The 14,571-nt window shown below is 51.7% G+C and overlaps 1 protein-coding gene across 1 annotated transcript in view; it reads left to right on the top strand.

Annotated features, from left to right (window-relative positions):
• The window catches only part of ZBTB16 (zinc finger and BTB domain containing 16), a 197,781-nt gene that overhangs the window by 87,238 nt on the left and 95,972 nt on the right, over nucleotides 1-14,571 (top strand). The window contains exon 3 of the mRNA XM_068988709.1: nucleotides 9,852-9,949. Within this exon, the coding sequence (XP_068844810.1) occupies nucleotides 9,852-9,949 (98 nt within the window). The remainder of the gene's footprint in view (nucleotides 1-9,851; nucleotides 9,950-14,571) is intronic.

The following is a 14,571-nucleotide window of genomic DNA, read 5'->3' on the forward strand; positions in this document are numbered from 1 at the left end:
TCCTCTTCCCTTTTCTGAAAGCACAACTTTTCTGGTTTCTTAAAAAAATATAAAATTTAAAAAAAAAACAAACCCGAAAGAAAACTACAAAAGTGTGTATTGATCTCTTTCCCTCAGATCTTAACTGGCCCGGCTGTAATACCTTGCTTACATCTGCCAGGTTTTTGTGCAGTTTTGCAACATCGCCTTAATCCAGTGAGCATAAATAGAACATTTCAATCATATTTGGCTACCAGGAACTTCGCAGATAAGCACGCTAAGACCTTGTTGAAAGAAGACTGTATGAGATTGTGTGCGATAAGATCATCCTATAGCCTGGTGCACAAATGAAAAACTTTTGTTCTTGGTGAAATTTGTTGATAGAGATATTTCAAATAAATGACTTGGGAGAACTTGGTGCTTTAAAACAAAGGGCCGGTTACATAACAGCCAGAAGCCTGGGCCTCCTGGTGCTGGGCCGCCACGAAGATCCTTCTTTGAGCAGTTGCTGCGGGGAGATTAGCATGGCCCTTTGTCATTTTTGACGTTGTGTTTTAACTCTCTGGGGCAGCCTTATCTGAAAGCACTGTACTTTGTGTGGTTATGCCGTGGGGAGTGACATTGTTCCTCATATTTTCAAGGCTCAGGACAGCCCCTGCCCCTCTTCAGTCAGCTCCAGATTGGCCTTGATCCCGGGCCAAGGCAGAATGCATGCTTTTCTTTCCAAGAAGCCCAGGGAGGTCTTCTCTTTTGGACAACAGGGACAACTGGTCTATTTTAAAAATTCATCGTACTGAAATATAGTTGACTTACAACGTTGTGTTAACTTCTGTGTAGAAAAATGCTTCAGTTATCCATGCATTCTTTGACATACGCATTTTCATTATGCTTTATCACAGGGCTTTGAATGGAGTTCTCCGTGCTGTACAGTAGGACCTTTTTGTTTATCCATTTTGTATATAATAGATTGCATCTGCAAATCCCAAACTCCCGGTTCACCCCTCTCGCTCCGCCCCCTCGGCAGCCGCAGGTCTGTTGTCTGTGTTTGCGTGTCTGTTTCTGTCTTAGAGATGAGTTCATCGGTGTCATATTTGGGATTCCACATATAGCTGATATCATATGGTATTTGTTTTCTTCTTTCTTCACTTAGTATGATAATCCCTGGGTCCATTCATGTTGCTGCAAATGGCATTATCTCCTCCTTTTTTTATGTCTGAGTGGTATTCCATTGTGTGTGTGTGTGTGTGTCTTTATCTGCATCTATGGATCACATCTTCTTTATCCATTCGTCTGTTGATGGGCATTTGGGTATCTAGGTTGTTTGCATGTCTTGGCTATTAGGAATAGTGCTGCTTTGAACATTGGGTTGCATGTATCTTTTCAGATTATAGTGTTCTCTGGATATATGCCCAGGAGTGGTACTGCTCATTCCTATGGTGATTCTGTTTTAAATTTTCTGAAAACAAAATATTGTTTTCCATAGTGGCTGCCACCAGTTCACATTCCCACTAACAGTGTAGGAGAGTTTCCTTTTCTCCACACCTTCTCCAGCATCTGTTAATGGCAGACTTTTTAATGATGATCATTCTGACTTTTTGTGAGGTGATACCTCATTGTAGTTTTGATTTGCGTTTCTCTAATAATTACCGATGTTGCACATCTTCTCATGTGCCTGTTGGCCATCTAAAGGAACAACTATTTCTTACTGGGGTGTGTGTGTGTGTGTGTGTGTGCACACGCGTGTGCATGTGCATGCATGTGTAAAAGGCAGTGGGGTTTTTTAATCTCTACGTTTTTTCTCCTTGAATTCCCTTTCATATTTGTCTGTTCATTGAGCAGAGATGCACTGAGTCCCTCCTATGTTCTGGGCTCAATGACAGAGATTGAGGGGATGTTACCTATATGGACTCTTCACAAAGAAGATTGTAGTCTGGCTAGCACAGGCCCCTGTCAACCCCACAGCCTTTTAATGTCATAAACCTGATTGGAAAAGGCCTCGGAAATCATCTAACTCAATTCTTGCTTGGTTCCAAAGCTGCAGAGTGAAACCTGGAGAGGGCAAGTGATTTGTCCAAGGTCGTTGGGATGGTTCCTGGAAGAGCTAGAGTGGACACTGTGTCCCCCACCCCTAGTCCAGCTTTTTGGTCAATACGTGTGTTAGTTGCTCAGTCATGTCCACCTCTCTGTGACTCCGTGGACTCTGGCCCACCAGGCTCCTCGGTCCATGAAATTCTCCAGGCAAAATCACTGGGGTGGGTTGCCATTCCCTTCTCCAGGGGATCTTCCTGACTGAGGAATCAAACCCGGGTCTCATTATGTCTCCTGCACTGGCAGGCGGGTTCTTCACCACTAGCGGTCAAAATACCACACTTCTAATCTAGACTTTTGAGAAAACATGCCTCTTTAAAAGGCTCTGAGGCAACCAAATGGCCTCCATCTTCCATGGCCCATAGGCCTGGATTCCCAGCAGAGGGATGCTTGCTGTCGGTCTGCCCCCCGTTTAGCAGCACAGAAGGTGTTAACTAGCACTCTGTTAGTTCTCGGTTGCTTTTTTTAATCTGTTGTTTGAAATCCTTGCTTTTTATTGGTATATTTACTTTACGGCATACATAAAGAGCTGTATTAAAAAATAAATTGTGTTGTAAAAGCATTTGCTAATGTTTATTAATATTGACTAGTCAGAGAGCAACGAACTCTATTGCTGGAAGGATAATTTGCGGTAATACCAGCTAAGCATCCACAGCTTGTCAAATGACTGTCTAATCTCAACGTTTAAAAAAGTGGGTAAAAGGACAATTTCCCTTATTTATGCCTTGAGAAAATGAACGTGACCCACTCCCTAGCCAAGATTAGAACTATGATTTCTTTTTCTCCCTCGGGGTGCCAGGCCTCCTGTCTGAACCCAGGCAGTTCCAGGGCTGGCTTTCAGTGTCGGGTATCCCTTGGTCTCGGGGTGCTTGGCAGCTGCTTCAGGAGCTGCAGCCTCTCATGGGTCTGCAGCCTCTCATGGGTCTGCTCTGGCGCCTGCGTCAGTAGCTGAGGGATTGGAGGGAGAAATGGAGTCCTGGTTCCTGTCCTCCAGGAGCTTGTAGATTTGAAGAACTTACAAATGGCTTAGTCCAGAACTGTGGGCTTGATACTCCAAGAAGGTACCTAAGGAGGATGACACTGGATGTGCCTGTTGACCCTTGGTGACTGAGCTCGATCACTCACTATTGACAGCATTAGAAGATGTTCCTTGTGGGACTTCCCTCGTGGTCCAGTAGATAAGGCTTTGCACTCCCAAGGTGGTTTCCCTTCGTGGCTGGGGAACTAAGCTCTCGCATGCTTGCATGCTGCGTGGTATGGACAAAAAAGGAGAGAGAGATGTCCCTTGAGAAGATACCCTGTCACCTTTAGAAAGCAGAGAACATTCCATGAGCATCCCAGGTGTCCTGTGGATGACCTGCCCTGGCTTAGGATGGGGGCCGCTAGTGGGACAGTTCTGTTCAGAGTATTCTTTCACCACAGAAAGGCATACGGAGAAAGAACAGGAGGCTGGACTGTGTACAGAAACAACTCCGCAGTCTCCCTAGAAGTTGCTTTTGGGAGTAAATCCCTTGTAACCCAATCGCTTTTCACTCATCTTTTCTTAAAGTTTAAGCCCAGAATGGCGTTGACTGTTTGGCCTTCCTCTTGGCGTTTGAATTGTAGGCAAGTGGACATAGAAGGCACGTTGTGAATTTAATGGTCTGGGGAAGAAGAGTAAGCCCGTTGTGGAAGTGCATAAACTCTTTTCCTCTGTCAGTTCCATTTCTGCCCGGAAAGGTGAGGGAGGCCAGGGAGGTTCTCTTACCACTGGGTTTAAGGGCCATTTGCTGCTTTGCAGACTGAGAGCCTTGTCAGAGCTCCCGAAGGTGCACCCAGCTCACAGGGTGCCCATGTGGGGAGACATGGCTGCCATTCAGGGCCAGTGGACAGGTCCTGCTCAAGAGGGGAGTGGGAGGTTTGCATGGGGCCGCCTTCCCATGATCAGTAGAAAGCCTTAGACAGTATTGACTCCTGGGAGGCAGCAGGCTTTTGAGAGAAAGGGATCATTGAAACCATCATGAGGAGCTGAGTCATAGAACCTTCTGTCTTGTCCTCATCTCTTCTGCGTACCCCTAGAAGCACTGTGTAGGTCAGGTTGATGGTCTCGGGATCAGAAAGCAAAAGCTCAAGCATTGTGCTGACTTCTGCATGTGGGGCAGCTCACACCAAGTAGAGGGGTGAGCTGGAAGGACCTTGAGAGCTGCTGAAGCTAGAGTGTTGGTGGGAGCAGGGGATGGAGTCGTGTAGGGTGAGAACAAAGAAAGCGTCATCTTATAAAGGCCCTTCTAGGTTGGCTTCCCCGCTGCAACTTCTCTCAGACAGAGGTGAGTCGGTGGTTCCCCTACTCACTTAACGCTCAGGACAGATCTTAGTTTTCAATGCTGGTGTGGTGTGACCAGCAAAGTCACAGGGCAGGCATTTTCACCTCCCCAGGAGGACAGCGAAGAGGCACAGCCATTGGGTTACTGGAACAGAATTCCCCTCTTGTTGGTCTGTTCCCCCTGCCGTTTGTCTTTGGCAGGGGAGCTTGGGAAGAAGTGGAATGCTGATGGTGCTGGGCCTTGAACCCCTCTCTCTCAGGCAAGCAGTGCTGCTGGCCCTGCTTCTAGCATCCTCCCCCTTAGTCCTTGGCTGTGTGGGGTGAAGGAGGGCTGAGCTTCCCCTGCAGGGCATAGATGCAGAGGGCGCCCCGTAGGGAGCAGCTGGTATGGACTGCTGTCCTGGGAGGCTGGGCGGGTGAGGATGGCATCTAGCACCAGTCTCTCCCTGCTCCCACTTACTCTCCTCTGGTGGTCTAGTGGGGAGATGAAGGCTCATCCCGAGGTGAGGTTGGCTTGAAGCTCAGGCTTTGTGCAGCTGTGATGTCACCGTTGGCCTTCCACGTGTGGACCTCAGGGGCACAAGTGAAGATCCAGCTCTGGGTTGGAGGTGCACATGAGGCTCTTGTGCTTGGTGCAGTGTTCCGATGAGAGGAGGCTGTCTGGAATTTCTTTGGCAGCACTGAGCAGTCGCTTCTAAACTAGGCCCTACGAAGAAAAGGAAAGCGAAACAGGGCTTCTGCCATTCCATAGTCACAGTCGAAAGCAGATGAGTATGAACGGTCAGGCTCACAACAGCACGAAAGTGGTTTGAATGAGCGTGCAGCTTGCTGACTTGGTTTTACTGGGCGAGAATTGTGTGGTTGAGAATCAGTGAGGAGTGTGTCGTTCCCTCCAGTTAACTTGTTAAGAAATTCGTCTTGGCTCACCTCTGATTTCTCATAATGATTCACCTCTCTTGAGAAAATAGCTAGAAACCTGTTAGAGGTTAATTTTTTTTTTTTTTTTTTTGTCTTCTTGGACCGAATTGAAGATCTCTTACCTTCAGGGTGAATTTACCCAATGAGTCAGGTGTGGATGTGCTGGGGCAGAAGTGGGGGTGGGGGGGCATCTGGGCCTGCTCCCCAAGAGTGGGTGGTGGGGCCCGGAAGCCTGTGGGGGAATGGACTCTCCACCGACTAGAGTGTGGAGATGCTTGGGCCGTCTTGAACTGGGTTACACTCAAGACCGTGCCCGGTGCTCTTGCTTCTCAGAGAAGAGAGTGTGAAAACCAAGGCAGCAGGCGTAGAAAGGTGCAAAGATGTCCTGAGCTGTCCTCCTTTCCTGTGTTACAGTGGAGGCTGAGGACCTCAGATGGCCACGAGCAGTTTGACCTTGTGAGAAGGCATGGCCGGGCTGGGAAAATATAGGTGTGTGTGGTTCAGGAAGAAAGAGGCGGACAGACTTTCCATTTTCATCAAATACTTTGCAGCGGCACAGTGAGGGACGGAGGTGATGGGGGTTGTGGTCTAGAGCAGGAGTCCCCAGCCTCTGGGATCTAAGGTCTGATGATCTGAGCTGATGTAACAATAATAGGCATACAGTGCACAATAATTGTAATGCACTTGAATCATCCCCAGACCATTCCCCCCACCCCACCCCGTGGTCCATGGAAAATCTCTCTTCCAAGAAACAGGTCTCTGGTGCCAAAAATGTTGGGGAGCACTGCTCTAGAGAGACAGACCCTGAGTTCTGACAGTTTGTTCTTTTACTCTAGAAACCAGTTGGGACTTTGTTTCCATGTTGATCATTCCCACAGATGGTGCCATTTAGAATCTATTGGTGACCCTTGAATACACTCAGATTCTTCTCTGCCGTTTCCCTTTTCTTTGAATTAGGAGAGGTCACTGCCTCATTACAGCCATCTCTTGGTGTCTAAACAGTAACAAAGGAGATGGGCAAACTGGCTCTGGGCTAAGCTGAGCTGCGGGCCTGGGAGATGCCTCCCTCTCTCTTCTGGACTTCGTCTGCGTTGCCCTACTCTCTCCGCCAGTGAGGCAGGACTGCGGTCCTTGTACTCCACCTGGGATCGCTTGGACGCCACCCTCGGCACCTGTGTGGGGGTGCTGAGTTAGTAGGTCAGGAGCAGGGCAGTTTCCTTACCCTGAGGCTTGGGCAGGAGAGGACACCCGTGTCTCTGGAGGCTGGAAAGTGCATTGCGGCAGAATGGTTCCAAAGAAGGGCTGGCCATGAGTTCTGGAAGTCTCTTTCACTGAAAGATAGACTGCAAGTGGGTAAAGGAGGAAACTTAGGTTGTCTGGATTAGAAGGATTTAAAATGAATAGATTTCTGGGAACGGGTGTCATTTTTTGCTTGGGTTGTCCCAGCCCGACTGCCTAGGTGTTGTGAGACACCACACAAATGGATGGCTCAGAGAGAGAATGTATGTGCCCTCTCGCTCAGTCACGTCTAACTCTTTGTGACCCCGTGGACTGTGGTCCACCAGGCTCCTCTGTCCATGAGATTCTCCAGGCAGGAATACTGGAGTGGGGTGCCATTCCCTTCTCCAGGGGATCTTCCCAACCAGAGAGGTAATAATACCCCTCAGAGGAATCCCTTGGATAAAAGGGTATGGGTGAGACTTTTGGATAATAAAATTTTGACCCTATGAGACTCAGGTGGTAAAGAATCCGCCTGCAATGTGGGAGACCTGGGTTCGATCCCTGGGTTGGGAAAATATCCTGGAGAAGGGAACGGCAACTCCCTCTGGTATTCTTGCATGAAGAATTCCATGGGCAGAGGAGCCTGGTGGGCTACAGTCCCTGGGGTTGCGAAGAGTGGACATGACTGAGTGACTTCCACTAGCCATCATCCATCACTTTACAGGTGAAAAAAAATACAGAGAGATCGTGACGGCAGGATTGGGCAAGGTCGTAAGGCAAGTTAATGACCAAGTTAGGACCAGGATCCAGGTCTTCTGGCTGCTCCCCTGCCATCCTTCCCTTCATCCTGCTCCCCCTGTAGCAGAGGGCAAGAGTGCATCGCCTTACAAACCACGCCGTTCCTGTTGGCCAAGAAAGCCGCCGACACCAGTGGCCAGGCAAATCCATTGGCACCAAACAAGGCACCAGGGTAACCCTGAAAGTGTTCGTTGGGGTGAGAGACTTGGTCTGCAACCTGCAGGAGGAAGAAACAGAAGCCCGGGGTGGAGTGGGGGTGCTTTCCTGGTGGCGGCTGCTGAAACCCGAGGCTCAGACACTCCAGTGTCCTTTGGGAAAGCCAACCTGAAAGGGTGTTGTCCTCCTCTTCCTCCCGACAGCCGCCCCAGAGGTGGGCACTCCTGGAAGCTAAGAAAGCATTAGTGCAGACAAAGGTGGAGATAAATAAGACTGGAACCCACGCTGACCAGACCGTGAGCATGTGCACCAGAGTCACCTGTGGGACCACCTGTGAACAAAGCTTTTGCTGCTTCACAGAACAGCTCTTGGGAAAGCAAACCCCTGTCCTGCCTGGGCAAGTGACAGGCACAGTCAGCTACCACGTGGGCACACGCATGGGTGCATACACACACACACACACACACACACACACACACACACACACACACACGCCTATGCCTGGGTGCATATTTTAAAACCCGCTTTGCCCAGAATGCTATTAAGACATGTCCCAGTGCCCAGCATTGTGAAATATATTTAGAGTTGAGAATGTTCGGTGGAAATGTTCTGTACTGTTACTATTTCTCAATTGGGATGAATCGGCCTCAGCCACGAATCAGATAACATGGGGGTGGGGTGCACGGCCGTGTCACAGATGAGGGAGTGTGTGTACTTGCGATTGAGAAATCACGTGTTGTCTTTGGCACGCGGGTAAAGGGAAGGCAAGCAAACACAACTGTGATTGAGAAAGAGTTCTGCTAAGGGGCCTGGGACAGAAGCTGGGCACACTGGACCCCAGATACAGTCTTCAAGCCACCAGCCTGGGCTCATACTCACCCTTGGACCCCAGATACAGTCTTCAAGCCACCAGCCTGGGCTCATACTCACCCTGGGGCCCTCAGGGTGGTGACGTACTCTGGGCTCTCGTGGGACTTGGAAGGTGCTGGCAGTGGGTGGCTGGCCTGAGTGTCATGATCTGGGCGCCGCTGACTGGAATGTATGATCCTCCCCTCCCCACCTGCGTTTATCTAGTATCTTGTACCAGCAGCCCTCCAACCTTTGACTGTGGGCCTAACACATCTGCGTCCCAACTGTGATGGGTGGTTCCCCTAAGAGTGCCCGCCTGCTGCCCCACCGCCCTCGGCTCCTACCTCTGGCTGCAGTACCTGCCCGGTTCCTTGGGGCTGAGGCCCCTGGGGAGGCGGCGGGCAAGGCGGGGGTGGACCCTGTATCTGGCGGAGGCACAGAGAGGCCTGAGAACAGGAGTGTGCGTGGAGGAAAGGCAGAGTTCCGGGCCAAACGGCCCTCATGCCAGCCCGCAGCCGACTCTCTAGACCTTCCCCACTAGCCACCCGCCTCCCTGCCCCTCATCGGCTCTATTGCTGGCTCCTGCCTGAGCGGTGGGGTCCGGCAAGGACCAGGATTGCAGGTTGGACCTGTGAACAGTGGATACCAGGGCCCCTGTCTTCTGGGGTGCTGGGGTGATTGTGGGTGGCTGGCCCAGCTCACGTGGCAGGGACAGTAAAATGAGATAACGTGCGTCAAAGTACTTTGGAAAGCCAGCACCGAAGGCTCCCACCTTCCTTTTATAGAATGATGTTATCTGGCTTCTTCAAGCCTTTCTTTCCATCTGGGTTCAACCTCTGGTGGGAAGCAGAGGGAAAGCATGTCAAAAGCTGGGCCTTTGGGGAGGTTTTTTCTGTTGGAGAGTGACTGCGGGTCTAAGAACCCCTGGATACTCTAAGAGGAGCATCTGATGTCCCTGAAGGCCTCGGTTCACTAAGAACGCTTATTCAGAGCCTGCTCTGTGCCCATCGCTGGGTGGGTGCTGGGCTGTGAAAGACAGAGAAGGTACAGGGCGGCCCTCCGGGGTGTGTGGTCTCCTGGGGGAGCCGGGGGCTCTCACAGGGCAGCGCAGCATGGGCCGTGCTGTGAGCCTGGTAAGCAGAGACACCTCGGCCTGTACGAATGGCCTATGCTAGTTTGACTGTGAAAGTTGTGTCTGTCTCACTGACCTGGGGCTTCCTCCGTCCTCACTCCACAGTTGAATCTGACTTTTTCCCTTGGTCTCTGTGCCACAGGGTGAAGCACTAGGGCATGCCCTATCCTTCCAGCCCTTGGACAGGACCAGGTATAGATGCCGCCTTGGCAGCCATCCACGGGAAAGGGGGCTCTCGGCCGCCTGTGGGATGATGAATGTGTCAGGGTCCACCTCCAGCTCCCACGCCCTCTGTCTCCCCTCCTCCTGTCCACCTGCTGGAGGGCTGGCTGCGAATTCCCCCAGTGGGGGTGGGCCTGCTTTCCATGCAACCAGAGTGGCAGCAACCTGTCTTTTCCTTTCCTGCAGGAAACTGCACAGCGGGATGAAGACGTACGGGTGTGAGCTCTGCGGAAAGCGGTTCCTGGACAGTCTGCGACTGAGAATGCACTTACTGGCTCACTCAGGTAGGCATGGATGCCCTGACCGGCCCATCTGAGCACGGACGCCCACCTCCTGCCTGCCTGCCTTTCCCCCACCCAGAGCGTGAACGTCTCCGCTGCTAGTGGGCCTTGGTCTGCCCCGTCCCGTGGATGCTCCTGCCAGGCTGCTGGAGTGAGAAGTCCATCCTGACCACATGACCATCTGGATGGGTCCATCCTCTGCCCTCCCGGGCTTCCTGGGGCATCGTGGGTACCCAGTGCCCTGTGTGATCCACCTTCCCAAGTAGACTGCAGTTTCATTAGCAGAACAGTTGTGGAATTAGGTTCTCGCTGTCTAATGAATCCGACTATTGGTTCACATTATACAGGAGCCTTTAATTAAATAGATATAGAAAGGTTGGAACACAAAGCTAGTTACAGCGTGCTGTCTTTTGCAAGTTAATTTTAATCCGGTTCTGGTGGGGTCGACTCTGCGGCTGCTGGTGCTTTTGCTTGTGTTTGGGCAAAGCTTCTCTGCCTCACGAGGCGTGAAGGGAGAGGCAAGCAGGTAGTGTACCCTGGCATTCTTGGTGGAGGGGCTGATACGGCAGGTCCAAGGCTGCTGCCTCGAGGCCAGGGGGGTTGCCTGGGTTCAGTGGGAGAGGCCGCCACACTTCCCTCTGGGGCCAGTGCTCTTTTCCCTCTAATTTCCTTGTCTTTGGGCTCTGGAGTCAGGGTTTAGGGGAGACGAGCCGACCGTCTTCTCATCTGGTCTTACTCGCTCCCATCTTGTCCACGCTCAGCACCTGTTGTCCTTTTCCATATTGCCTCCCTCACGGGGCCCTCCAGGCAGCGGGCAGTTCAGTGTCTGTGAACTGAGTCTGGACTTTGGGGTTGGCCAGATCCCCATCTCTGTGACCTCAGGCAGGTTTGTCTTCTGAATCCCAGTTTCTGTATCTGTAAGGGCAAGCTGTTGCTAACTCCTATCAGTTAGGTACCAGAATGTATGATGAAGGCGGCATACCCTTCTTAAACCGCAGTTGGTGTTCAGTAGCTGTCGATTGCTTCCACTTTCCCTCCCGCTTCCTCGGTTCTGAAGCTGTCGTCAGGGATCGTGGCCATCGCCATGCTCCCGGAGGAAGGTCTGAACGTCTGTGGCCTGTCTCACTGTCTTCATCGCCTTGGTCCTGCTGCTGGCAGCTTCATACGCATCCGCTCGCGCTGCCTTCCTGCACAGCCGTGTGCCTCTGCGACGTGTGGGGTGCTGTCCCTCTCACAGGCCTTCATAGCCCTGCATCAGGTGCTCCAACTCCTTCCCATTCTTGCCTCTTCCAGGTCCAGGAGCTGGGCCTCGCCGGGCAGCTGGGTGTGTCTGTGTCCGCCCGGCCCCTGTGTCTTTGTGTTCCTTCCCTCCTTCCCCTGGGGCCTCCCCTCCCCCACACCGGGCCCCAGGGCGCCATCCTCATCCCCCCCCCTGCCCCCCGTTGGCCCGGAGTCCTCTGAGTCCAGGCCTTCCTGGACTTGGCATCAAGCTGGGTGCCCGTGTGCTTTCTGGTGTGTTGTTTTGTAATTTGCACCTGCAATCTTCCTGCTCCCGCTTCTCTTTGCAGGTTGTTCAGGGTTTAGCGAGGGGTCCTGTGTGCTCTCTGCCCACAGGTTGGCCACCCTCCTCCGGTCTTGCGTTTTGTTTGTTCCCTGCCTCTTGGCACCTGTGTTGGTCTCTACCCCACGTGCTGTCAGGCACTTCCACGCGGGTGATGCAGCCTGCGGATAAGGCTTCCTCGCACACTGTAACTCAGCCCAGTAAGCTCCCTTGGTTCTTACTGTTTCCTGGGTCTAGTGTGCTAGCCATGCTCGTGTTCTGGTCAGTGTGCTCTGGTGCTGGTGTGCCGGCCAGCACAGCTTGCTCGCCGAGCTCTGTGGCTTTGTTTATTCCATCCCTGTGCAGGGAATAACCCATCCCCAGTCTTCCCAGGTCTTCCAAGGTCTCTAGAATGATCCCATCCTTGACTGTCCCCCACCTCCGGCCAGAAGCGATCAAGCCATCTTCTCAAGTCCATATTTCTTTATCTGAAGCTGTCTCTGGGTACAGTCTTTCTTCTCTGTATTATTGTTGATAATGGAATTGCCTTATTTCCTCCTTCTTGGGAGTCAGGATTAGGAATTTGGGCATCTTCTTCCTAACCATGTGACCTTGGGCAAGAAACGTAAACCATCTGAACCTCTGAACGCAAGGCTCCATTAGATACTTAGCACTCTGCCCGGCACATGATAGATTCTCAGGAAATGTAACTGCCCTTTTCCTCGGTTTTCCCCCAATAGACTGGAATAAGCTCCTTGGGGACAGGGTCCGTCCCCGTGATGTGCAGCACGTTAACCTGGTACAGTGCTGGAGTCTATAGATGCTGGTTGAATGGATTACTACAACCTGGGAAGCCAGGCGACTTAAGAAAGCTCCAGTCTCTCACTGGGTCTCTCCTGCAATAGAAAGAGTTCAGACTGTGTCCCTAGGGTTCCCTGCAGGGCACTGGCTACGTGTGAGTTAGCTGAGGTCTCTGTTGTGAACCCAGTTCTTCAGGAGTGTGGGTAGGTGGGTGGAGTGGCAGAAGGATGAGGAGCTGCTTATACACATTCAGGTGGGTCCAGGGGCCCCAGGTCCGACAAGATGAGGAATGCACCACCCCATGACTGAGTGCCGGCTCAAGGTCCCACAGTCTCGTCTCGTGCGTACCCTGGGGCCTATTTTCCTAGGTTTCCTCTCTGTCCCTGGAGTCTGTGCAAATGATGTGTCCCTCTGAAATTCACTTGCCACTGCCCTTGAAAGAGGATTTGGTGATGGGGGAGGTCACAGCAGGGCCTTAGTTCGCCCTTACAGAGAGCTCAGAGCTTGCTTTGACTCTGATTTTTCTTTCTCTGGCCCCACATACCTCTCACCCTTGTGTCAGGATGGCTTGAGAAGAAAACAGTGACAAGGGCTTCGTGAGGCTAGATCTCGAATTGTTCGTCCCCCCTCTTTAAACAGTGAAGGCCCTGAGGCCTCTAGAGGGACCTGGCCGTGTCGGGATGCCAGGCCTTCTCCCAGATTCCAGTAGCAGAAATTGTACTTTTCTCATTCCAATTCCTCCCTCCTGTTCCGCGATAACAGAACTATGTGCGGTCTTCGAGGAGACGTTCAATTAGATGACGTGAGATTTTCTTGCTGCTCTGTATTGAAGGCTCTGTGCAGGGAGCAGACAGCCAGGATGGCCCCTGAGCATCTGGGGGGCTACCCCCGCCTTAGAGGAGCTCACCAGGGGCTGCAGCAGCAGCGCGGAGAGGTGCAGAACTAGAGTTGCCCTGGGGACCATGTTTTCAAAAGGGGGCAGGCGTGGGAAAAGGGGGTCTGGGCTCTGGGTCAAGGTCGGGGAACTCCTGACTTCCCCTGAAGGCCATCTTTGCTCCGAAAAGGCTCATCCTCACTGCCTCTCCTCCTCGGAGCTGCACAGGCTCACTGCCTTGCAGGCTCTGCGTGCGCCGCCCCACCCCCTCTTGGCGAGCGTGGCCCGTGTTTGTTATTGTAGTTCTGGCGCTGGGCCAGGCCTGGCTGGGCGCCAGCCTTGTGGGTACAGTGTGTACAGTGAGTGCTGAGCCAAGTTTGTCATCATACACGATTAATTTTTTTTTTTTCTCATCTGGTAGGGGTGGGGTGAAGGAGGAGGCAAGAAGGAGTGTCTCCAGTGCTTGAGAACAGGCCTCATTGAATTCTGCGGAGATATTATTTCTGAAAAGATAAAGCGCTCTGGCTCACCCTTCCTCCCCAGCGTTCCTCTTTTTCGAATTATCTTCCTCCTCTCCTCTGCGTTTCCCTACCCGAGGAAATCAGCCTGTGTGAGATCGACACCATGAGGTCTTATTTTCAGTGACTGGAATACCAAATTTATACTCCTAAATCAGTTTGCATTGTGTTGAAATTGACAATTTGTTTAATTAGAAGTTTGCCCTGTAGGAGGCCCTTCTTAGAGACAATTCTTTCTCTCTCTCTCTCTCTCTTTCTTTTTTCTTTTTTAAGATCCTAAATGGTGGTAGTGAATGTTCAGTTTAATTGAAGTTTTGATTTCGATTTGAATGCGTTAACTAACCAAGTGTTTGTGAGTTATACCTGATGATAACAATAAGTTTAAATTAACAAACAATAACCTAACTCACTCAGTAATGAGATTGATCTGGCAAGACCCGGCGTTCTCAGAGGTGGTTTGGAGATCAGGAGGGTTTGAGCACTGAGAAGGAGATTTGGGGTGAGAAGAGCGACCGCTGGAGTGCTTTGCAAAGCTGCTCCTTGTGGAATGTGAATCTCAGGTGCAGGGAACAGGGGAAGGGTCCCAGCCCCTGTGTGCACCCAGATCTCTCTGAAGTCTCCCACCCAGTCCTTTGCTGCCCCTTCCCTTGTGGGGGCCTCTGTGACCCGCTGTGTCCTTGCCATTCCTGTTCTCTCTTAAGAGAACGTCCTCGCTCTGGGATGTCCGTGCAGAAACCAGACTCGGGCGATGACTCGAGTTGATCCTGCGATGTGCTGGGGTAAGGTTTCCCATTAGGTTTCCCCCAGCTTGGCCTAATGTCCTGGTGGATTATAACAGCACACCCAGCGCTGCTTGCCCCTATTTTTTTGCCTTGGCCGCATACTGTTTAGA

The sequence above is a fragment of the Capricornis sumatraensis genome, chromosome 16 (genome assembly GCF_032405125.1).
Source record: "Capricornis sumatraensis isolate serow.1 chromosome 16, serow.2, whole genome shotgun sequence".
In the NCBI taxonomy this organism is placed as follows: domain Eukaryota; kingdom Metazoa; phylum Chordata; class Mammalia; order Artiodactyla; family Bovidae; genus Capricornis; species Capricornis sumatraensis.